This window comes from Molossus molossus, unplaced genomic scaffold (genome assembly GCF_014108415.1).
Source record: "Molossus molossus isolate mMolMol1 unplaced genomic scaffold, mMolMol1.p scaffold_m16_p_7, whole genome shotgun sequence".
Taxonomy (NCBI): domain Eukaryota; kingdom Metazoa; phylum Chordata; class Mammalia; order Chiroptera; family Molossidae; genus Molossus; species Molossus molossus.
In genome coordinates, this window is record NW_023425401.1 from 6,971,241 (window position 1) to 6,996,145 (window position 24,905).

The window sequence follows — 24,905 nt, forward strand, 5'->3', positions numbered from 1 at the left end:
GAACCCGGGTCTTTTGTCTTCGTAGCTGTTCCATTACCCTGCCTCCCCAGGATGTCTCTGGAACTTCTCTCGGCCCTGACTCGCAGGGGTCCTGGGGACCTGCAGAGCTTCCCTTGATCACAGGGTCAGGGACAGAAAACCAGCAGCTCAGCCTCAAAGGAAGCCCAGGCCCATGGTGACCAAGGACATCCATGGAGTCCATTGGCCCAACCTGGCTGGGGCCCGAGTCAGGGACGCCCAGGTGTGTGAGATCTCTGCCACAGGTGGGCAGTTAATGCACTGGTGGTTGTTCGACTAACGCTTAAATAGGAATTGGTATGTCCTACATCCGTGGAAGAATACAAGTCTAAAATCCTGACTACAACTCAAAATCCTGTTCCTATGTAAAAGCTGGGGGAGGAGGAAGAGGAGGAGGAGGAGGAAAAGGAGGGCCTTCTCCCACATTCAAAAGCTTTCATAATATTTCATGAAGTTTATCACGACCTTTCCTCATAGCCCAAGCGGGGAGACTACACGTCACATGATCCCACACTTCTCAAGACCGTGGCCCTCTGGCCCAGTCCCCTGTCCTGTCTGAGGACAGCCAATGACTTTACCGCATGTCTTTCCCCTGTCAATGACCTGGTTCCATTTTGCTTTGTTTTCTCCAGAAAATCAGCATTCAGTTCTCATCTTCAAAACAGAAAAGCAGTCTCTTAGGGATGCAGACATCACCCCGGCGGGGAAGCCACACACCTAGACGTTCTGGAGAGAACAGCGGCCTGGTGCACAGCCACGTACACACGAGTGGGCTCATTCCGGTGCCTTTTTCTTCTTGCTGGTGTAAAATCCACCTGACTGCCCAGTGCTACGTGGCTCGTTTTCTGCACAAGGAAAGACCTGGAGAAAACTTGACCCTTTGAGGAATGACCCACCTTCTTTAGAGGTAATAACTAGTTGACCTGACTACTCTTCGGCAACAAAACAAGGAGCCCAACCTCACCATGTAAAGCTATTTAGAGCAAAATTAATAACTTTCAGATGTAATGAATGATCATTTCTACAGTCTCTGGGCGCTGCTGATCCGATGGCCACAGGGTTGTGTGTTTGTGATTTCGCGGGTTTTCCCTGCAGTTTTCGTTTGTGTTTAGTTTCACAGGATGGAAAGAGGAAGCGCCTCCCCAGCACCCCCAGGACGGTCCTGCCAGCCTCGGGTTTCCTGCGGTTTCTGCGCCGACTTCAGACAGCGAAGCACAGACCTGCGAGTTTCTGCCACAGCTGCAACTGGGTTTTTTCCTTTTTTGGCGGTTTTTAGCTCTGAAGAACTGCGTGGCGGGGACCCCTCCAGCTCTTGCCAGAGCCTCTGTGGCTCTCAGGGATCTAGTGATAAGTGACTCTGGGAGTGTGTGTGTGTCTTGATTCGTCTCAAGGGTTGTGTGTGAGCGTGGTGTGTGTGAGTGAGCGTGGTGTGTGTGTGTGTGAGTGAGCGTGGTGTATGTGTGTGTGAGTGAGCGTGGTGTGTGTGGTGTGTGAGTGAGCGTGGTGTGTGTGGTGTGTGTGTGTACGCGCACGCGCGTGCCTGGCGGAGGACGGAAGAGGAGGGAGACACAGCTCCGTTCCGCGGCCTGCACTCCACCCTGCAGCCAGGCTGGAGTCTCTGCACAGCTCCGACATGCAGGCCCTCTGGAAAGTCCTTTTGGTGGCTCCTCTGCTCCTCCTGCCCTTCCCCACGGTGGCCTCTCCAGCCCGGGATGACCAGCCCAGCACCAGGCCCTCCAACGGGCACGCCTGTGTAGGTACGTAAATAGTTTGCATGTTTGTTCTGTGCACCTGACAGTGTAGTCAAACAACTTTGCTTGTCTCGTCAGTCACCTATTTAATGACGTCAACAGCTGTGAGAGTCCAAGTGAGACGCCAATGACCTGTAAAAACTTAGTGTGAGTGTTCAGTCTACACACGCAGGTGTGGAGAGAGGTGCCCTGTGCAGCGGCTGGTTCCGATCAGGCAGAAAAGTCTTCCACCGCCTTAGTGGTGGGAGTTCCCCCTACAAAGCCTGACACTCGCACCCCCTTTCTGACGGCCCGTCGGCAGCACCGCACAGTAGAAGGAAGATGGACTTTGAGCTCAGACACACCTGAATTTGAACACTGCCCCTGCCCGCTCCATCCCCCATTGTCTATAACACCTAGTGCAGCTCCTAGCCCTCCCAGACTCGTGTTCTCGGTGGGTCACAGGGCCCCACTCACAAGACCGAGCTGTGGACTTAGAGCCCTGCACAACAAGGACTCAAGGGTCTCAGTTTCCTTCCTTCCCTGGGCAGCCGAAGGTTCCAACCTGGAAACAGGGAACATTGATGGAGATGCAGCTCCTTTGTCTTTCATTGAAGTGCTTTATTTCCAAGTTGTTGATTGTGTGTGTGTGTGTGTGTGTGTGTGTGTGTGTGTGTGTGTGTGTTTGTGGGGAGGGGTGCTTTTGGAGAGGACTAAAAGGAGGGTAAGACCTATGATATTCATATTATACCCGCAGCTTCCAGAACAGGGGCAGGCATTTTAATGGGTCAGTCTTTGGAGCCAAAGAGACTCGGGACTCTTAGTAGCAGTTATTTGATGAGCTACTCAGGAAAAGAAGCCCACGTGTTGATGACTGTGTCTCACAGACGGAAAATCTAGACACAGATCCTGACACTGACCAATTATTGCTCGAGAGAGCACAGACGAATATGCAAATTAGTCCTATGTCCTGGAACACCATGACCTCGGGGCATTACTTACGTGTGTGAACACACCTCTGGTTCCAAGTCTCCTTTCCATTAAAACCTCACAGACTCATAGAGTGGAAAGTCAGCTCTGGGCGGGGGCGGGAGGCTGGGGTGGTGGAGGGATTGAATGAAAAAGAGAAAGAGAGAGAGAACTCATGGACAAGGTGTGATGGTTGTGGGGACGGAGAGGGGCGGATGGAGGAGAAAGGGGCGTACAGAGGAGATATGGTGATGGAAAAATAAAACCCTTCAGACCCAGGCTCCGTGTGAGACTGTGCCCCACAGTCCTGGAAGCACAGGTCCGCGCCCCCTGGGAACCGTGTGTGGGAGTCACCCTCACCCATTACTTGGTTCTGTCAAACAACTATTTACCACCATGTCTTCTTCTCAAAACAAGGCCCTGCAGTCTGTCTAGTGGAGGTAAACTTCATGAAAGGCTTAAGTGAAAGAAGTTCTATTTCTAGGATGCTTGCAAATCAGATTTTTAGATTCAGGCAAGTTGAGAGGTCGGGCCTCCACTGCTTTAGAGTAGACATGAGCACGCATGCCCTCCCTGCCCTGCTCCCGGTGAGGCACAGGGGGTCGAAGGAGGTGCAGAGGGATCCAGGGCGGGGCTGTTCTGGTTGTCTGTTGCTGGACAACGAAAACATAATCATACTGCTGTATCATGATGCTGTGGGTCAAGCATTTTTCGGAGCCTGGCTGAGGATTCCCTGCTCCATGCAGGACTGACGGAGGGATTCAGATGGAGCTTGGTGGGTCTGCAATGACCCAAGACAGCTTCACTCACATGTGGTGCATTGTGGGAGGGGGTAGCTGGAAGGGGGGCTCTACTGGGCATGCCCATCAGAGCTTTTATATTTGTCCTCTGCAGCAGGACAGTCTCGGGAAGCAGGACTTCTCACAGGGCAGCTCAGGGACCCAGAGACAGAGTTCCGAAAGCCGGGACCAGAGCTGCCAATCTGTCAAGGATGGTTCTGGAGAAGGCTCAGCATCTCTTCCCCCGCCTTCTATCGCCAAAGCAGTCACAGTCCCTCCATTCAGACACAAGGGCAGCAGACACAGACCCCTCCTCTTGATGGGGGTCATCAAGGAGTGTGCGGCGATCTCTGCTGGCCACACATGTCCACTTTGATTGTCCATCAAAGCACTCCATGGCCCGAGATCTCGGGGGGCTCCGGCTGATTAGGTCAGACGGTGATATGACACCCATTTCCCCACCAATGCACAGCTCCCGGCTGGCCGCAGGGATGACTCCCCTGCCGGCATCATAACAAGGAAGGTGGCCCAGGAGGAGCCGGCGGTGTGGCCAGCATTCTGAGCACTGGCGGCCGAGCAGCTGCAGCAGGGGGTGGACCCGGCGCCTCACCGTCTGGGAGCGGACCCTCGGGGAAGCAGGCTCAGATGGGAGTCGGGGAGTGAGGGTGGCAGAGAGGGCGAGGAGGCAGGCTGTGCTGCAGTCACACGCAAAAAGGCCCCGCCAATCCCACCGGAGGCTCTAGAATTAAAATGGCTCCTTAGAGTCGTCTCGAAGTGGGTCGGGGCCTTGGAACCCCCGTGCTGAAGAGCCCCAGGGTTTGAACTGACCCCAGTGGAAGAGCTCCCGTGGGCAGAGGCGTGCCCGGGGAGGACCCCGTGAGCCCTCGGCACCCCCACTCCCTGCAGGGGCACACCCACATTGTCCGTCTGCTCAGTGACAGCACTCGGGTGGTTTGCAGTTCTCGGCCGTTGGGAATGACCCTGCTACAAGCATTGCTGCACGGGGCTGAGTGTGGGACCTGCTTTCTCTTCTCCGGTGCCTATAGCTGGACGTGGACTCTGGGTGATGAGGAGCCGTTAACATTTTGAGGAGCTGCTAGACTGTTTTCTAGAGCAGTTGGTATCTATCTGACTTGTTATTATCGTTTCATTTTTTTTTTTTTTTACTATATAATCCTAGGGAGTATGAAATGGTGCCTTGTTTCGGTGTGATTTTCTCCAAATACTGGCCATTGGTATAGCTTCTTTGAAGAAATGTCTATTTAAGTCCTTTTCCCACTTTGGGTTTTTTGTCTTTTATTCATTGTAAAAGTTTTTTATGTAATCTCGATGGTATTCTTGGAAGTGCGAAGGTTTTTAATTTCGATGAAGTCTAATTTATCCTTTTTGTGTGTGTGTGTGTGTCTTGTGATTTTTGTGTCACGTATAAATCCTATATTTTCAAACTGTTGCCACTATTGTCTCACGCTCAGTCCCTTATTTTATCTCCCAGAAACTGGGTCACTAGCCCCCATTTTGGTTGTCAAAGGTGCAACTCCTAAGAATGCAAGTAGCAAGAATAAACATGAGCTGGACTAAACCAAAAAAAAGAAACTTTCTTAGGAGTATCCCAGTAATGAATTTTAGGATCAAAAGCCAGAAAAACACAGTCAAGGCTTAAAAATGGACCCAGGAGCCCCAAGCTCAGGGCGTCCTCTCTCCTGCCCCGGTGCTGGCTCCATCTCTCTCCCTACAGCCCCCTGGTTTTCCTGCCCTGGACCCGTCCGCTGCCTAGGTGCTCACAGTCCAGAATTCACGCGTAACAGTTCAATCCACACAGAGATGGGCTGTCTTTCTGGCTGCCAATCAACTTCCCAGCAGGGACTCCGGGCCGTCTTCATGTCACTGAATAAGAGGCAGGTGGGAGAGAAGACACCTCACAGTACAGATGTGGCTGCCAAGGTCGCGAGGGAGGGGTCAGCTCTCACAGAAGGGGGGGTGTTGGGACTGGAGACGCTCCAAACGGAGCCACACAGACGTTACTGAGTGATCGAGACAATATCTCCACCATAAACAGCCCAGCTCCAGCCCCACGGGAGCCTTTGCAGTGGGAACCAAACAGCGGACCCAGAGGGCATGACCTTGAACATAGTCCAGTATCAGAACTAAGCTGGGCAGAGCCCCAGTGGTCCCTGTTTCAACTTACCATCATTCCTTTGCACTGAACTATACATCGCAGTCGATCACTAAGCAAACAGGATTCTGCTGGGCCCCTTTCTGCCACTTTTTAAATGTTATAGAATAAATAATGAGCCATGTTTATTTTTTTTTTGCAAAACATCATTTTTTTTTTAACATGGTGATTTAGGAGCAAAGTAATCCTATGTTCTGAAGTCATTGGCATTTAAATTAATTCACCCAGGCTTTTTTTTTTTTAAGCACTATTTGGTGCTCAGAAAGTCTTACAAAAGGTTGAAGAAAAACACACTTTTTCTCCTCGTTCATGTTTGGTTAAACATGTAAAATGCCCTCAGACTCAGTTAAAACCCTTTCTTTCTCCCCCTCTTCCCATACTTCACACAGAGGAGTCAGAGATGACTTTCTAGTTTGAATAATGAAAAAAAGGGGCGGTCCTAGGGATTCAAGCCAATGTGAAGAGTAAAATGACAGGGTCGCTGGGAAAACAAAGCAAGACTTAGACACAGCCAGCAGAGAAGGTTGGACATTTATGATCACACTTTGTATACAGAAATTTCACTTTCTCCACTCCCCTGTAACTGAACACTTGTTCATGAGCCGCCGCGGCTGCTGATAGAGAAGCCGTTTCATCATCTTGCCACAGGTGTGTCTAAGGTCTGACTTTGCCACTGAGGTTCATATGGAGGACATTTTGCATAACTGAATGAGCTAGTTCTGCAGATCCAACGTTCAACACATATATATATGAAGTATGCATTAAGATGAAAAATGTTACTTAAAATACTGTACAGGCAAAAGTGTATTGAAAAGAGTAATGGTTTGGCTTTCTCATTTCTTCTGAGTTCATTAGGTTTTAACATGGTCTCTCCCAGTAAAATTGTAATAGACATAATTAAAAGACAAGTCTTAGCAAAACATTTCTTATCGTCCCAGATATTGAGAAAGTGACTAAGTAACAAATGTTTTTGCAAGTCAGGTGGTTTCTCATTCTTTGCTTTCGACACAATTGAATAGGGACTTAATAGAGTTGTCAAGTGATCGATCATTTGAACTAATTTTCTATGATAGAGCACTCTACGGTGTTTGACATTTAAGGGAGGAGTTAATGCACTAAGTGACATTGCTATATCTGAAGTCCTTTTAGTCCCGTTTGCTTATTCAAGTAAATGTGTTTGCATTTTTAAATGAAAAATAGGAACAGACATGATCCTGAATGACCCCTGTCACTTTACATAAATAAGTAATATTTTTCAACGAATATACAGTGATACCTCGGTTCTCGAACATAATTCGTTCCAGGAGGACGGTCGAGAACCGAATTGTTCGAGAACCGAAGCAATGAAACCCAATAGGAAAGCGTGACTCCACAAAGCGTGACTCTCTCTCTGCACTCACACTGATGACGCAAGCAAGGCGCGCTGGGCCGAATGAACGCCATTCGGCTCATCTCGGAAGTTCGAGTTCCAAATATTTGTTCGGATTCCGAGACAAAAGTTTCTCGAATCTCCATTTGGTCGAAAACCGAGGCGTTCGAGAACCGAGGTATCACTGTAGGTACTAATTAAAAAGGCCTCCTCATCTCATGAAGAGATGCAATGTCAATAAAAATTTACATTTATTATTTAGGAATAGTTTATCAAATTGGCAATGCATATTTTTTAGATAAGTTGATTTTATTAATAAAGGAAACTCTATCCAGGAGGATTTTTAAATACGTACACGTTATGGTAACAAAAGATTAAAAATTCTACTTATTTTATACCTATTTTTAACGTTATGAAGTATAATCATGTGGTCAATAAAATACTTTCAACCACTAAAGTACATTTCACTGGGATAAAATTCAATAATTGAAGAAAATGCAAAGAAGTAGACTTTTCATTGAAATTTAAATTCAAGGAGAGGAATTAGCAACATAACTTTCTCACTGTGAAAGACATTAATCATATATATTTTAAGTGGATAAGAATAAGTATAAATCACTATAGTCTTTAGATTTCTTTGGATACATATAGAGGATTCATGCATCATTTATATTGTAATCATTACAACCTGCCTGGAATTATACCCTTTGCATTCGTTAAAATGTAGAAAGGGTACACAGTTTCTCAAATTTCTTTTAGGGGGTACAGAGAAAAATGTCTGAAAACCGTTGGTCCACACTCTGACTCTGCAGCACGAACCCTGTCCTCTGCCATCTGACTTCCAAGTGTCTTCACCCTCTGGCCCCTTCCTCCCTCTCTCGCTCTTTTACCTCGGACCCTGGGCGCTAGCCTGGCCAGCTCTTCTCTTTCTCACCTGCGAGTCTTAAAAAATGCTGCTGCTCTCGTCCTAAAGGGCCTTCCTGCCTTCTTCTGCCAAATCCCTTACCCCTCAGCTCCTCCGGGGAGCTGTCCCTGGTCACCCAGGGCCGAGTTAATCCCTTCCTCCTCTGCCGTCCCAAAGTGCTCGCAGGTCCCTGGGCCACAGCTCTCACAAGCAGCAATAACCAGATGGTCCTTCTAGTCATCAGCCTTCCTGCTGCTCGGTGACTTCTCCTATTCCCCTTTGTACCTTTGTCTCCTCAAGCTTCTGAGCACTAGCAGGTGCCCAGAAGTATGCGTTGAATGAAGGACAGGATGGAATGGCTCCTGGTATCCTCACTCTCGTTCATTTATTACTAATGTTTCTGTATTTCTAAATCCGCCAAGCCAACCACTCCTCGGCTCAGCACAGTCCCGGTCGCTCACCCTGGGACACCTTCGGCCCCGTCCTCACCAGCAGTCCTCCGGACGGTGCCTCTCTCGTTGCCGGTGTTCTCGGGACAGTGAGCAGTTTGGAACCCACTGGGCATTTTCTCACCAAAGGGATGTTCCAGGTGGTGCTTGGGTTAGGCCACAGAGCCCAATCTTCCCAAACGGAGTGAAAATACTGCATGCTACTTAAAAAATTCACCCATGGAAAAGCTAAAACACCGTTGGTGTTACATGTTTTTAAAAGATAAGTTCATTGAGCTTCTATTTTGGAAAGAGTTTATGAAGAGTCTACCTTTGCCCAGCGGTGGGCTCCACAGAGCGGCAGAAAGTGACAGCTGATCAACGCCCGCTCTGCGCAGGAGAAATGATGTGGGTGCCAGCTGGGCTGCGCGGCCATCTCTGGCTTCGAAACTCGCATCTTAGGGCAAGGATGGCGGTTGGGTCATTTTAGGTGATGGTTTCCACACCTTCCTTTCTTATTGCCTTTGCTTTTCAACAACAGGACAGAGGCCTGGGATGGTGATGATTCTTGATTAAAATTACAAAATACAAAACCATATTCTCCGCTGCTACCCAGCCAGGGAAATCCGAGGAGCGCGGAACGTAGGTGTTTGTGAAGGGACATCGGGGAGGGGACACACTTGACAAAGCCGTGCTGGTCCAACAGGGCTGCAGGGACCCACGTCCAGGTGTGCTGTGGTTCCGGAGCCCATGGTCTAAGCTCCCTGGAGCCCAGCGCAGAAACAAAGAAGTCATCCGACTCTCTTCTTCTCATCAACTCGTTAATAACTCTATCAGGCCAACCTCCACAACAGGTCCCAAATCTGTCCATTTTTCCCTGTCCCTACTGCCACACATTACTGGAGCCGATCCGTCACCATCTTCCTCCAGGACAATGGTCTCCGAATTCTCTCTGCCCGCACCTCTGCCCCTTCAGCCCTTCCTCGCACGACAGCCAGCATGATGGTTTAAGGACACGGATCCCATGGAAGCAGCCCCTCCTCCTAACCACCAGGGCCTTCCCATTGCTCTCGGGATCCATCCCTGCCTTCTTTGCCATCTCTGCACCACCTTCCACCATCGGGTCCTGGCACCAGACGCACTACCTTCGGGGGTACTAGCTGCCCTGCCTACAAAGCCTGCCCCAGTTCCCACCGCGCTTGCTCCGTCCCCTTCCGTTCGCCATTTCTGATGGATTCTTCCGAGAAGCCTCCTCTATCGGCTCGAGCTGAGAAGCTTTATACCGCCCCATCCTCATTACCCGTTACTCCATCCTGTTCCTTTTCTCCAGAGCACCTACGATGATCTGCAATTGTGTTCGCTTACGTTCGATCACTTTCCCCTGGCAGAATGTAATCTCTAGGAGGGCAGGGGCCGTATCAGTTTGTTCTCGGCATGTGCTGGGGCCCAGCCCAGTGCTGGCATCGAGAAGGGGCTCACTCAATACACAGTGTTCCAGCCCCAGGTCCCCTGCTCCTAACCTCCGGAGCAACGGTTCTTGCGTCTTTGTGAAGTTGGAATGAGAGGCTCACGTATGCGATGCGCTTTGAAAGCTGTGACGCGCCCTCCAGCCCTGTAACGAATCACTTACGCTCCTACTCCGGGTCGGAGAGAAGGCGCCGCCACGGGGAGCCAGGCCCTCACAACTGACGGGCTGTCAGGGCTTTTCAAGGAAGCGCCGGCTTCAGACAAACGGGGGGCCCAGCAGACTACTCTCCGGCTGGCTGCGGTCCAGCGGCGCAGAGATGGTTATAACTACAGCGCCCAGAGCTCCGTCTCGCTCCCCAAGGACTCCGTGGCCTGGGCTGCGGTCCACCTGAGCCGTGTGTCCAGAAGCAGATGTTTCCTTCAGGCCCATTGACCTCCCTTCCTGCGGTGTCAGGAATGCCCGTTTCCATTACGCTCTCATTTTCAGGTGCCAGGGGAGAAGAGGTTTTCCACCCGTGAGGTTTCAGATGGTGACCGCTGAGAAAATACATAGCTCTCAGCCTCTGTCATCACTCCCTAAACGGACAGTCGCCTGGACAAATTCGCTTTAGCGGAGCCAGACCTTTTATTAGGCGGAGAACAGTCTGTAATGGAGAAACTGCTGCGCCCGTGGATCTCTCCAAGGGAAAACATTCTTTAGCTTGTCAAGACAGTGCAACCTCTTATTAGAAGCAATCGCAAAGTCAATTTCTCCTTCCTTGCCACTAACAGGTGCGGGACAACCTCAGCGTAGACCCTAGATTTACAATGCGCCGGGAAGAGGAGCTCGGCCCTCTAGAAATGGGCAGAGACTACAGGAGAGCAAATGCAGAGCTGAGCCCACTGGGCGCTCACCTGTTTCAAGCCCCATTACCTGCTTTTCTCCAGGGTTCTTTTGATCACAACTCTTCACTGGGCAGTGATAGTGGTGCCAAGATCCATCCACTCTTCAGAGACAGCTGACTTTTCTTCTTTGGGGCTTTTAACAATTTATCTAATGATTTCCGATTTCAGCCAGCACCACTCCAGAGCCAGGGAAGTTGTTAGAACCCTGGGCGGGATTCTTCTGAGTGAAAGAAAAGCCTGAATCTTTAGGCACAGAGTACAGGTTGGTCCTGAGAGCATGGTGCCCACTGCATTCATCCTTCCAAGCCGGGGATTAAACAAACACAGACATGTGCTCGGTTGAATGTTCGGGGAAGGGACTGGTTGGTTTGTGATCACGGGGCCCCTGCAAATGGAGCCCCCTTGAGGAAAATTCTAAGACGGGCTCCCTTAGGCTCCACGGCCATCCAATACCCCTGCTCCATGGAACCCACGGTGGGTTCCTCAGGCTGGCATCTCACCAAGTCTATTTGCCACTCATTGTAAGAAATTATTTAGGTACCAGTGAACTTGCTAATTAAATTGTGGGCAAAATATGGAGAAACATACCATGCTCTTTCTGGCCACCAATCTTATTTCTTTCCTGGAAATGTCTTTTCTCCCACCCTGTCTACCTTAGATTTTCTTTCTTTCTTTCTTTCTTTTTTAATCCTCACCCGAGGATATTTTTCCATTGAATTTTGAATACAGTGGGAGGGCGAGAGAGAGAGAAACATGGATGGGAGAGAGACACATTGATTGGTTGCCTCCCACAGGACCCCAACCAGGGCTGGGGATCGAACCTGCAACCCAGGTACATGCCCTTGACCTGAATCGAGCCCGAGACCCTTCCATCCTCAGGTTGATGCTCTCACTGCTGAGCCAAACTGGCCAGGGCATGCCTTAGATTTTCTTAAAGTCACGTCTCACCTAACACTTGACTACTTGCTATTTACCATCCAGTTTATGTGAATTTGGAAACTATATTGTGAGCTCCCTATGGACGGGGTCACCTTCTGTTCCTCTGGGGTCCATCCGAGCCTTGCACAGTTTCTCGGCGAGAGCAGAAGCTCAGCAACTATGACGAATGCCCGTGTTTTTTGTTAAGCCAGCCTTGGGAGACTTCTCCGATGTCTGGGAAATATACATATGGCTTTTGCCTCAGGGAAAAGGAAGAGCCAGCAACTGGCGGAATTTTCCACGTGGTACATCTCGCCTTCCATAGGTTTTGTTCTCGTGCAAATCTCCCTAAAGAGGTGGTCCCATTCTGCATGGGAATCGAGGGCATTCCAGGACTGTTGGGTGTCACTCATCCATTCAGCGAATGTGCGCAGAGCTCATGTACCAAGTGTGGAGCTGAGCCCTGGAGCAATAAGTCACTGACTTGCCTTCAAAGAAGGCGATGTCTGCAGGGGAGAAAGTCAGAGTAGCATTTAACACCAGTCCTAGGTAGTAGGGATGAAACCCTGGGCACTGGAGAGGAGGAGGCCATGAACTGGGGGAAGAAGGTGAGGGTTCCCTGGAGTTTGAGGAGGATCTTGAACAACCAAGCAAAGAGGCGAAGGTTGAAAATAACACAGAGAAAAGTACAGAGCCCTTCAGCAGGACGGGGAGTGGAAGAAAAATTAGCTCCCTACAGAGGATGAGGCTCTTCCGAGTGGAGTAACATTTGCTTATGTTTTGGTGCCTCCAAATAGTTGTTATCTCAAAGACGGGTCATTTAGGGGAAACTGAGGCAACGCAACACTCCACAATGATCTTTGTGTGCTCCTTTGTCACTTTATCTGAACAAGAAAATGGCATCAAGTCTAGATGCACCCCAAGAGGCTCCCTAACCTTGTTCATTTGAAAACTAGCTCAACTCACAATGCATCCAGCCCTATCCAGGACGTGTCTGAATGTTCCCATTCCACCTCCATCACTCAAGTTGCCCAGGCTCTTTGTCATTTGTTCCTTTCCCTTGAAGGTGCATGTTGAAAATGGTGTGATAATTGACAGCTGCAGTCAGCCAGGTCTGGGGTGACGATGGTTTGAAGAAGGCATGGAAAATCATAAAAGCCATAAAAGCCACAGGCGAGGTCTCAGGCATGACTCACAGTGGAATCTCCTCCACTTGGTGTCTGCTCCGGGTCTCCAGCTGCGATCTGTCAGATCCCCACCCCCACTGTGCCTCCAGGGCAGCCCGGTGCCCGACGCTGCAGCGCCCTGATGAGACGCCGAGGGGAGCCATGGCTGTGCTAGAGCTCAGCCCCGTCCCCACCGCCTCCTTCCTTGACCCTGAGCTGCACGAGGGACCGTTTGCTGTAGAATCTGCTTTTAGACTCAGGAAAGGGCACTGGGTGTTTCACACCAGCCTGAGCAGGGGAGCCACATCCTGCAAGGAGACCGGAACAAAGAGTAAAGAACGCTGTGGGTGGGGTGACTGAGCACAACACCACAGCAGGTGCACCGTTAACCCTCCCCCGTGAGACCCCAGCAACCCAAGGGGCGTGTCGCTGAGGTGCTGCTTCCCCTGACAGCTCACTTCAGGTCAGCAGACCCCCCTTGTCCCCCAAACCAGGCCCCATGGCAGGCATTCAGTTAGCATAAGACCCCATTCCCACCCTCAATGAATTTATGGTCTAAACATGAATTTCCAGAGGGGCAGGTAACTTGTTCAAGGTCACTCCATTTGTAAGTGACTGAGCCAGTACTAGAACCCAAGTTATTTTTTTCTTATTTCAAACCCCGCCCCCTATTTTCAACTATACCACACTGCAAATTCTTATCACAGTCCGACATACGTACTTATAACTGTTTTTCAATTGCTGTGAAAATGTATTTAGCTCCACCTAACCTAACAGGCGATCAGCAGAGACGTAAGTCAGGGTGTAAAAGTGTAGTATAAGTGTTGAAAATATTCGCATAGATTAAATATATTTGATGTATTTAAAATAAAAGTGAAATCGGTTTATCGCTGGGTGACTTGAGTGATGTTTTATCTTTTTCACGCTGTTCTATTTTTTTACATTTTCCAAAATGAGATCGCATCACATCTATATTTTTAAGAAATTATCTTTAAGATAAAATAAAATATATATGAGAATGCTTTCTAGACCATAAAGTGCTAATAAGGATCAGCTGCTAAATTTATCGCAAGGTAGTAAAACCTGCAGTGCGTGGACGAGGTTAAAGGCACGTCTAATCGACCTTGATGGTTGATGTGGAGAAACGCCCCAGCGAGGGGTTCCTCAGAGCAATCAGGCTGTGATTCTCAGAACCGCACCCTCTCGAATTTGATAAGCCCAGCTTTGCCCACTTTCATCTGAGGACACAGAAGAGTCGATGCCAAAGCCTCGCCCAAGGCTGCATGTCCAGGAAGGTGGAGGTCGCTCCTTCTTTTTTGGCAAGTCCTCATTTTACAGGTTTTCTTTCTGTCTGTCTAGCAATGCCCGATGGTACTCCTCACCTGTTACCTGCCACCTTCCCTCAAGGAGCCCTGGTGGAAACGTGGTTTTAATGACACCTTGCGTGTGCACTGGGGTCCCCAGCTCCTTGAGCAGGTGGATAATGGTGAGCTCACTGCTGAGCCAGGTACCCTGGAGCTTCATTTCAGATGTAAGCTCTCTTTCGCCTCCTTGGAAACCCGCCTCTGCTAACGAGCGCTATTCCCCTAGGCTCAGGGAGGCCTAGAAACCTCCTTGCACAGACCTGCTGGTCTTTGACCAACCAACCCTTGTATGTAGAAGACAGAGTCCCTCCCTTGGGGCTTCCCCAGCAGCTCAGGAGATCAAGGCTGAAGATAGGACCACCTAGGAGTTTCAGCCTAGCAATTTGGGGCCTTCACACTTATCAACAAGGTAGATGAAGGCATCTATGTCTAACTTAATCCAAGGTTCCTTCTGGACGCTCGTTACATGGGCGCTACGGGCTTTCCCACCATGGGCGCCGTAGCTGCGGGGTGGAAGATATTTTACAACAGCGTTATGGTTTGAAGGGCATGTTCAGTTGCGCTGTTCTCACTTCATCAGCACAGAGGCCCTGCGGGAAACACGGTAGCACCTACTTTGCAGGGAGGGAACGAAAGCTTCGAAAGGCCGGATGGTAAGTGCAAGATTTAAGTCAAGATTCAATTCTTGCCTGATCTCCTCTAATGACATCTTTCTCCCATGGGATCAAAGAGAAACAGACGTAAAGCAAGACACATTGACGTCCCCAAGGTCACAGAGCTCACACGTGGCAAAATCAGGCTGACAACCAGTCTTTCTGATCCCAAACCCACGATCATTTTTACCACACTTCCCATTTCACTATAAATCACGGTGAATTAATCCCATGGTAGATTTCCGAAGGTGAATGGCCAACAAAAGTTCTCTGTCTTGGAAAGGGTTGGTGTTCTCAAGGTCGGTGTTCCCCGTTCTACCCCCAGACTCCCCAGCACGGTTTTCTGACGTGGTCCTCTGTCTTCCAGGCTGTGTGGTGGTGGTGTCTGTGATTGAACAGCTGGCTCAAGTTCACAACTCCACGGTCCGGGCCTCCATGGAGAGACTGTGCAGCTACCTGCCTGGTGAGCACAGAAGGGGTCGTGTGGCTGAGGGCCCCCTCTTTTTTCTCACTCATGAGTCATCAGTAGATCATCATGGGTCATCATGAGTGAGTTTGAACCCTACACATGCTTATGGAGGAGAGGCTGATTGTATTATTTCTATAAAATATTCTTATGAGGATTATAGAAACGAAAAGAAACACACACAAAAAAACACTCTAGGCAATTTTATCCTCTGACATAGTGGTCAGTCATGGTCCAAATAGTGAACAATTTTCAATAATTTGTTAATTTGACCACCTACACATACCCGGACGCATGCACAGCCCCAATACGAAGCTTCGGGCTAAGAAGACAACTGATCTCAAACCCCCCAATGGGGAATTACCCTGGGAACATTCCATCGATTTGAATGGGATCTCAACAAAATCCCTTACATAGGAACTGCAAAAGGAGGAGCCGCTTGGTGGTTTAAACAAGTCCGATATTTGTTTTTCAATCTCAGCAGAAAGAGAATATTCTTTTACCCTTAAAGATTTTGTTAGGTGAACAGTCAGTGAATAAACCTCCTTGAGAGTCCGATTTTCATTCATTCAATGTGAAGGAACGAATTCATCAAGGATGCCTACCTTATTTTTTCTAAGTAGAGTAGTCGGACTAAAGCTGATGGTAGCTTGGATTTGCACAGCATGCTGTGCAGTAGCCGTGGGGTGTTCTCAGAGAATCCATTGCTTGCAGCCACAATATATATGCACAGGCTAAAATTTTAAAACTCAAAAATAAAGACTGAGAGAGATAATATATAAACACATGGGTTTACCATGTCCCAGATTGACCGTTGCTAAGATGTTAATATACATCAGGTCTCTCTTGTGTTGAATTAGGATAATCTTTTATTTTATTTTTTTTATCCTTACCCGAGGACATTTTTCCATATTTTGTTCAGATAGAGTGGGAGGGAGAGAGAGAGAGAAACATCAACATGAAAGGGACACATCGAGTGGCTGCCACCCGCACAACCCAACCAGGGCCGGGGACAAACTGAGGTACGTGCCCTTAGCCGGAACCGAACCTGGGTCTCTCTGGACCACAGGCCGACGCTCTAACCGCTGAGCCACACAGGCCAGGGCAAATTAGGATAATCTTGAAATGCCCTTTGGTCTCCCACCTCTCTAGTGGGAACCACACACATGAACTTCACGGGCATTGTTCTTGTCAGGTCTTACACTCTCACACTCACTGGTACGAATCCATACCCAAAGTATACTACTGTTCTGTGGGTGATTTTTTAAACCTTTTACTGGTCAAGCAAATGTGGAAAATGACACAAAATGAATGTGTACTTTTAACACCCTTGAAAACATAATTCAGGTCAAGAAGCAACAGACAGGTAGCCGCTCCAGAAGCCCCATCCGCACCCCTCATCCCGTCATAAATCCCTCCTCCCCCCTAAAAAAACAAGGTCCTGAACTTCACGGTGATCATTTCCTTGCATTGCTGTATAGAGTTAGCTCTCAAGTGGGCATTCCCAGCCACCATTCTGACCGGTCTTCACACTTGTTATGTGTCTTTAAGTCTATTCTAATCCACAGGTTTTCTATCCCTTCTGTTTCCTTGTAAATGAGCTGTGGGGCTGCCTTGAGGATCCCAGTAGCCTGGACTTTGCTGACTGCATCCCCGCGGTATAACTGAGCATGCGGCTCTGTGCCCCGTAGTCCTGAAAACTGGCAGCTGTGCCCAGAGGCCTGATCAGACTCCAGTTTCATCCCTTTGGCAAGACCATCAATGGTGGTGTTTTCTTTCATCTGGAGGCCGTCATAAGTGGTTTTCTCTTTTCTCTTTTTGTGATGTGAGCAGCCGTTGACGCTCAGTGACCAGACCTATTAGTTCTCACGAGTTTGCAAAATGGTGCCATTTTAATCTATCATTTGTATGTCATTTATAATTGAAGAAAATTAGAGAAAATTCCCCTCCTCATCATCATATTTTTTAAAACATGTTTTTATTGATTTTTTTTTTTTAGAGAGAGGAAAGGAGAGAGAGATAGAAACATCAATGTGAGAGACATACATCAATTGGCTGCCTCCTGCACGCCCCCTGCTGGGGATGGAGCCTGAAACCCGGGCATGTGCCCTGACTGGGAATCGAACTGGGACCTCTCAGTCCATGGGACAACGCTCTATCCACTGAGCCACACCACCGGGCCTCCTCATCATATTTTAAAGACCTCTGTCCCGTAGTCCCTAATAATACCATCCATACTATGAAAGGCAGGATAAACGATTCTTCTGCTTTATTTGCCAGTTTTCAAACAATTCATTGCCTCTCTATTATCATCCCAAAGGAGTCAATTAGCTGTCTTTAAAATGTTATTGTGAACTCATGAATTTATACATATTTGATGAATTTGAATCTATTATAATTATTAGCCTTTTGAAGCTCAAATTGTCCCGACTTTGACCAATGGGAACCTCTTCTAGTTGGCTCCCGGGGCCTTTGACATGAGTCTAAGTAACTTCACTAACTGGTACCGCAGGTGTTCCAACCCTGTCTTGTACATTTCCAGCCCCGGGCTTGAAATCAGTCATTTCTCATAGAAGCCCTGGTTTCTGTGCGTGGGAAAGAATATTTTAAGACCACAGTCAAGGTTCATAGGAATGATTGCTATTATTGGCTTGGCTTTCTAGGCCTCTCCAGTAGACGCTGATAGAAATACACATATAGACATTTACATATATAATTTTAAAATAATGTATCTAATGAGTTCATACTGGCACTTCAAATTCAAATTCAGGACTACAGAATTTTTTTTCATTATCTCTTCTCTACATAGCTGTTATCTGCTTCTTTGCACACCCTATGCCCTAGTTCTCAAGGACGAAGGGATTGATAGAACTAAAATAGCCCATAATGACTCGCTTACCTATCCCTCATTGCACATAGAACAGTCTCAGAATATCAATCCTAATACCACCACCATTAATATGTTTTATAATCACGGAGAGCAGTTAAAATTGTTTTCTGCCTCTGCTTTTCCCATTTCTTATTTAATCATCATACTATATTATCTGAGCACATGGCCATTACACACAACGCTCATCCCCTTCCGCTCTCATTTCATGTTCGTTTCATCAGCGGCTCTGTGATTGATGTTCACCATCAGCCCTTAGGAGGATGTCTGTGTGGTTGAGTTGTTGTCTCGAGCTCATTCCTCAGGAAGAGCTCATGGGAAATATTCCCGAATCTCTTGCATGTTTAGTAACAAGCTGCCTGTGCCCTTTCTACTTGAAAGTCAATGTTTTTTCTGGATACAAAAATCCTTGACTCACAAATGTGTTATTAAAAAGCCTAATAATAATCTAATTTTCTGTTTCTGGTAAGTCTATTTTTGCCTAGAACTTCAAAGGATTTTTTTTTTCTCTCTTTTATAAAATTAAGCCTTCTCACTAGAATATGTCTTGGTGTTCGTTGCTGTATATTGATGTTCTAAGGCACGCGGTGTGCTCTCTCAGTGGGGGTTGTGAATACGTTTCTTATAATTGCAGGAGAGTGCTCAGTATTTGTTCTGTTTCCTTAATTTGGTTTTCTTCTTCGGGGATTTCTATTATTCATACATGGAATCTTCTTTGCCAACCTTCAACGACTTGCTTATTTTTTGAATACTTTTTATCTCTTCATTTATTTCACATCTTAATGTTTTTTTCTCTCTTTCACCTTGCGATTTCTCTTAAGACATCAGCACGGTCTTCCCTTCTCCCGCCGATCACGCCAGTGTAGACTTCATTTCTTGTATAATCTTGCATTCTTCCCTGAGTCCTTCTTTTCCGTGTCTGAGTTTTTCTAATTCTCATCCCTGTTGTTCTTTCATGGCTGTATCATTTATGAATGCTTCTCGGCTCGTTTTGAAATATTATGTCTTACTCCTTCTTCTGGCATGCGTGGGCTCTCCGTAGGGATTTCGGTCTGTTCCTTGTTCTTCCCCTTTCTTATAATAACTTTGTATGGGAGTCAACCTAGATACATTTCTGTTGCTCGTTTTTATATGAAATTAGTTTTCCAAAACTCTTAGAAAAAGAAGTGGTTCAGGATATGAACAATGCACAGAGGTCCTGCTTCCATTGTTTAAGTCAGTGCTAAAAAAAAAGAGAGAAGGAAGAAACAGCTTGTTTTCTGACTGTTCCCCCCCACACACACACTTTTTTTCTGGTTTTTCCTCTCTTTTTATTTTTTTTAATTTTTTTTCTTTATTGATTTTAGAGACAGAGGAAAGGAGAGGGAGAGAGAGAGAGAAACATCGATGAGAGAGAACATCAATTGGCCGCCTCCTACATGCCCCCCACTAGGCATTTGGCCCACAACCTGGGCATGTGCCCTGACCGGGAATCGAACCGGCGACCTCTTGGTGCATGGGTCGACGCTCAACCACTGAGCCACACTGGCTGGGCTCTTGTCTTCCTCTTTATATTGTTTCCATCCTGCTCGATGTTGACTCCAAGCCCAGCAGCTCCTCACTGTGGTCTCCGCCCTGCACAGGAGCTCTGGTGGGTCAGTTTCTTGAGCCTGTAGGTAGCAGGCCACTCTAGTTCTCGGTACTGCTCACCTGGAGCCCTCGGCTCTCCCCTGCTACTGAGCAGGCAAGGCCCCTCCCTGTCCCAGCTGCTGGGCTGCAGGCCCATCGCGCTTCCAGCCGCTGCCCCTGAGCTATTTGGGGATGCTCTTGTTCTTGGGTGTATCGGATGCCCATTGCTTCCCTCTGCTTTCATCCAGACATTGATGGCCCGCAGGCACGTGGCTGTGGGTGGTCTTACCTTGTCGAATCGTATTTTGCGGTACTTGGAAATACCTGGTTTTGTTGTAACTATTGTCTATGGTTTTTGTTTTTTCTATCCAGAGTATCTCTCTCTCTCTTTCACTGCCCTGTGGGAGACTCTAAAATTACTTGTTATAAGTCAGAAGGAGCCAAGATGGTACCTTGAATATCAGCAATCTTGGTTTGAGTTGTTTTGCGTCAGAGAGAGAGATTGATTGATTGATTTGATCAAGACTCAAAGAAATTCTAAAACTCTGCTGCTTCTACCGTCATCTCTCCAGAACCCCGTCGAGACTGCACCTACAGCAATGTCTATGCCTGTGCTGCTCTGCAGCTCCCTCCTCCACCCAGCAGGGTGCTTCGGAGATCTTCGCTCGCTCAGACGTGAGAACTAGGTCAAGAGCTTAGTTACTCCAGAGTCTTCACCACGTAAATATCCTATATTTCATTCACCCACCCTCCTATTATTGGACATTCGCAACCTGTCATAAACCTTACTTTATATTTTCACATCGCTGAATGAAAGAAGAGAGATGGAAATTTTATTACCATTTTACAAAAAGGAACAAGTGGCCCTGGCCAGTTTGGCTCAGCGGTTAGAGCGTCGGCCTGCGGTCCGGAGAGACCCGGGTTCGGTTCCCGCTAAGGGCGCGTACTTCGGTTGCAGTTTGTCCCCGGCCCTGGTTGGTCGTGTGGGTGGCAGCCACTCAATGTGTCCCTTCACATCGATGTTTCTCTCTCTCTCTCCCTCCCACTCTATCTGTACAAAAAATGGAAAAATATCCTCGGGTGAGGATAAAAAAAAAAAAAAAAAAAAAAAGGAACAAGTGAAGAAAGTCATCATTATCAAGACTCGTCTCGACCGGTTGTCATTCCTGTGTGGTAGACCACTGACAGATAACACCATGTGTACCCTGAGTTTCATTTCTCTTTCCAGGCGCAGTTGTGTTGTCCAAACATGAAAGGCTGAATAATAATCTCATTCCCTAAGTTATCCTCTCCTAACCTACTCGCAAACATACACAGCCCTAACCAAGATCGCTGGTATCGGAGGTGCCCCCTCGGCCCCTTCCGACTCGTCACAGGGACTTGCAGAGTCTGCCGAGGCACCAAGACGCTGACCGTCCGTTCTGGTCAAAGAGCGGTGGGCATTCCACCTGGGGAAGCAAAGAGATATTTTGGTTTTCAGTGGCACTTTACCTTCTGAATTTGGAGGCATTTCCAAGGATCAGGAAGGCTGTTCTTTGGGGTCATTTGCATTGTGTTAATTAACGTTTTCTCTCTGGATGGAAATAAGGTCCTGTTTTCTGGTGGAAGGCTCTCTCGGTTCACAGACATAAAGGCGGGGGGGGGGTGCATTTCCGCTTTAGGGGTGTGTTAAACTGTGCACAGACGGCCAAACGAATTGTACGGGGCGACAAAGGCAGCCTGTCTCCCGGCTAAGGCCTCCTAGAACCTATAATGACCTAGACCACAGTGTCTGCCAGGAGACGGGGCGACAGAGGACATGACATCAGCTCATTAACGCACAGTTGTTACTTTTTAAAAGCATTTTCGAGCAGAATTGCTTTTTCCTCCAAGGCTAGTCAAGTACGGAAAACACAATCTTAGCAGAGAGAGCACGATGTTCTGGGAGTAAGCTCTCAGCAAATCCGTCGGCCTCGCCTGTGCCCGGGAAGACAATTGTCCTGAAATGGGCAAAGCATGTCCGACCTTCGGTCTCACGCACAGCGTCTGCCTCTGGCTCCCATCAGAATCATTAACGCAAAGTGATTAATGGGATTGTTCTCCCCAAGGGTCAGAGGGTCAGATGCCCGAGAGTCTTGCTAGAATTTCACTTTCACAGTCACCCACGTGGAAATCATGTCTCTGGATGGGAATACGGTAGTTCAAACCTCACGCAGACTTAAAACGAGAAAGGCAACTCCCCTCACGTTCGTGCTATAGGTTCTGAACATGTCCTTGCTGCCTACACTGGACGGGGTAGCAAAAGTAGGTTAGCAGTTGTTTGTATGGAAAACAATACAATTATTAATAAATAATACTACAAGAATAATCTGTGTTTCCGGTGCTCACAAGTGTAGACCTACTTTTGCCCACCCCGTACAGAGAGAGAGAAACATCGATGAGAGAGAACATCGATTTGCCGCCCCCTGCACACCCCCACTGGGGATCTGGCCCACAACTGAGGCATGTGCCCTGACTGGGAATCAAACAGACGACTCTTGGTGCAGGGTTGATGCTCAACCACTGAGCCACACTGGCCAGACTACCCATTTTTTCTATGCTGTTCCAAATCCTTTTCTCTCCGTACAAATTAAATGCTCTTGTACCTTTCTGGTTGACCATCTGCATTTCACGTCACGTGGGCTTCTAGAAGTATGGGGTCTGATGTCCCCTTCTGTGGTGTCAGTAACTGAGGTGGCCATCTGTTCAGGACTGACCAGGGCCTGGCCATGCTTTCCGGTGACTTTCTCTTATCTCTGCTCCCCTCTGTCCAGGGTTGATCTGGAATTTAGCTCTTGGGGGGCCATCTCAGGTCATACGGTGGTTGTTGTCACGTCACTCGTAACCATCACCAAATGCGTCTGAGGGAACTGGCTGTTGAGATGGTCCTGCTCCAAGGATGAGGACCACTTGCTTCCACGTGAGCAAAACAAGGGCCTAGAAACACACAGGTGTAAACACACACACACACACACACACACCTCTTGTTTTACCAGAAAGAGGACACATTTTCTCTGCCTTTTAGACAGTCTTGCAAGTCTATCAAAGAACACCCTAACGTTACTGTTTAAAAATATTTATTGTTGTTGCCCAGCTGGTGTGGCTCAGTGGTTGAGTGTCGTCCCATGGACTAAGAAGTCCTGGTTTGATTCCCGGTCAGGGCACATGCCTGGGTTGTGGGCCCGAGCCCCAGTAGGGGGCGTGCAGGAGGTGGCCGATCGATGTTCTCTCATCGGGGTTTCTATCTCCCGCTCCCTCTCCCTTCCTCTCTCTAACATCAATAAAGAATAAATAAAACTCATAAAATTCATTTATTAAAAAATCTTTATTGTTGAGAGTATTACAAATGTCGCTCCCTGCCACCTTTTTTTTTGTTTTTAAACTGCTCTGCTCTTGGCCAAGCCCTTTCTACATTAGCAATGCCTGGACCTGCTTCCAAAGTGCTTCCCACATGGTCTGAACTGTGTTACACAAGGCTCCGAACCTCCAAGACAGTGTCGTGAGGGGACTGAACCTCTACTTTTCGGATGAGGCAATTGCAGCCCAGCGAGGGAAGCAGCCGGGTTGAGGGTAGAAGCCATTAGGGGGCGCTGGAGCTCAGGCCTCTGAGTTCTAAGAGCTTAGAGCTTCCTGACTCCTCCAGGCAGTGCCCCTAAACAGGACCACCCACAGAGAAGCGTGTGTGTCATTTATAAACAGTTGCGCTGAGATATAATTCATGTACCATGCGACCCGCCCACTTACAGTGTATAATTCAGTGGCTTTTCGTAGATGCACAGAGTGGTGCCTCCATCAACACCATCAATTTTAGAACATTTTCATTACAGCAAAAAGGGACCTGCACTCCTATCTGTAACCCCCCACAATGCACCCTCCCCACTCCCTGAGCAACTAACCTACTTTCTGTCTCTGTGAATCTGCCTATTCTGAGCCTTTATGTAAATGGAATTATACAACATGGTCTTTCGTAAGTGCTTCTTTCGCTCCGCGTGACGCCTCCACGGTCATCTATGTCTCGAGTGTGAGGATGTCATTGATCTGGAAGGTGTCATGTTCCGTCGTATGCACCAGTCCATTTCGTTCATCCAGTCATTAGTTCATGGATATTTGGGTTGACTTGTTCCCACTTCTCGGCTATTTTGAACGATGCTGCAATGACCATTCCTGTACAAGTTTCTATGTGGGTATGTTTTTTATTCTCTTGAGAATATACCTAGAAGTGGAATCGCTGGGTCATCTGGTAACTCTGTGTCTAACCATTTGAGTAACTGCCCGGCTGTTTACCAAGGTGGCTGCCCCATCTCCCATGTCTCCAGCAGTGTTTATCTCCACATCCTCAGTACATGTTATGATCTGTCATTGCTGCTGCAGCATCTCCAAGTGGGTGTAAAGTGGTATCTCCCTGTGGCTTTGAGTTGCATTTCTTTAATAGCTAAAGATGCCCAACGTCTTCCCCGTGCTTGTGGGCCATCTGCATGTCTTCTTTGGAGAAATGTCTCTTCAGAAGCTCTGTTTAAATATTTGGGACAATTCACCAGCAAAGCCATCTGGTCCTGAGCTCTTAGGTAGGGAGACTCTTGATAACAAACTCAATCTCTTGTTATATGTCTATCAGATTGTCTATTCCTGGGTCCAGTCGGGCAGTTGGTCTTTGTAGGAATTTTCCCATTTCACCTGTTATCTCATTTGCTGTCACACAGATGTTCATAGTGTTTCCTCGCAGTTCTGTTTTTTGTTTGGTTGTCTGTTTCCCTGTAAGGTCAAAAATAATTTGGGGATATAGTTTTAAGTTCCTCTGTCAAAAGCACACTGTTTCAGGTCTTATACCTTCTTGTAAAAAAAGAAAGAAAGATATTCTATGACTACATCTATTTTAACATAAAAGTAACACTGACATTATTTACCACTGAGTAGAAACGAAAAACCAGAGAAAGTTCCCAGGATATATCCTGTTTTTTCACTATCTTATCCTCCAAACAAGGGCAGCTCGGTTGGAGATGAGCATCACAAGATAAATTCTCCCCAGGGCGAGTGTCCCATCCCTCCCCAGGACAGCCCGTCCGTCTGCCCCTAACTCTGCTAAGGTCCTGTGTGGAAGGACCA

General features: G+C 47.8%; 1 protein-coding gene across 1 annotated transcript in view; it reads left to right on the plus strand.

Annotated features, from left to right (window-relative positions):
* Positions 1 to 1,575: 1,575 nt before the first annotated feature.
* Positions 1,576 to 24,905, plus strand: part of AOAH (acyloxyacyl hydrolase) — a 124,271-nt gene continuing 100,941 nt past the window's right edge. Inside the window, exons 1-2 of the mRNA XM_036247343.1 lie at positions 1,576 to 1,775; positions 15,191 to 15,286. Of these exons, the coding sequence (XP_036103236.1) occupies positions 1,652 to 1,775; positions 15,191 to 15,286 (220 nt within the window). The 5' untranslated portion in view covers positions 1,576 to 1,651. The remainder of the gene's footprint in view (positions 1,776 to 15,190; positions 15,287 to 24,905) is intronic.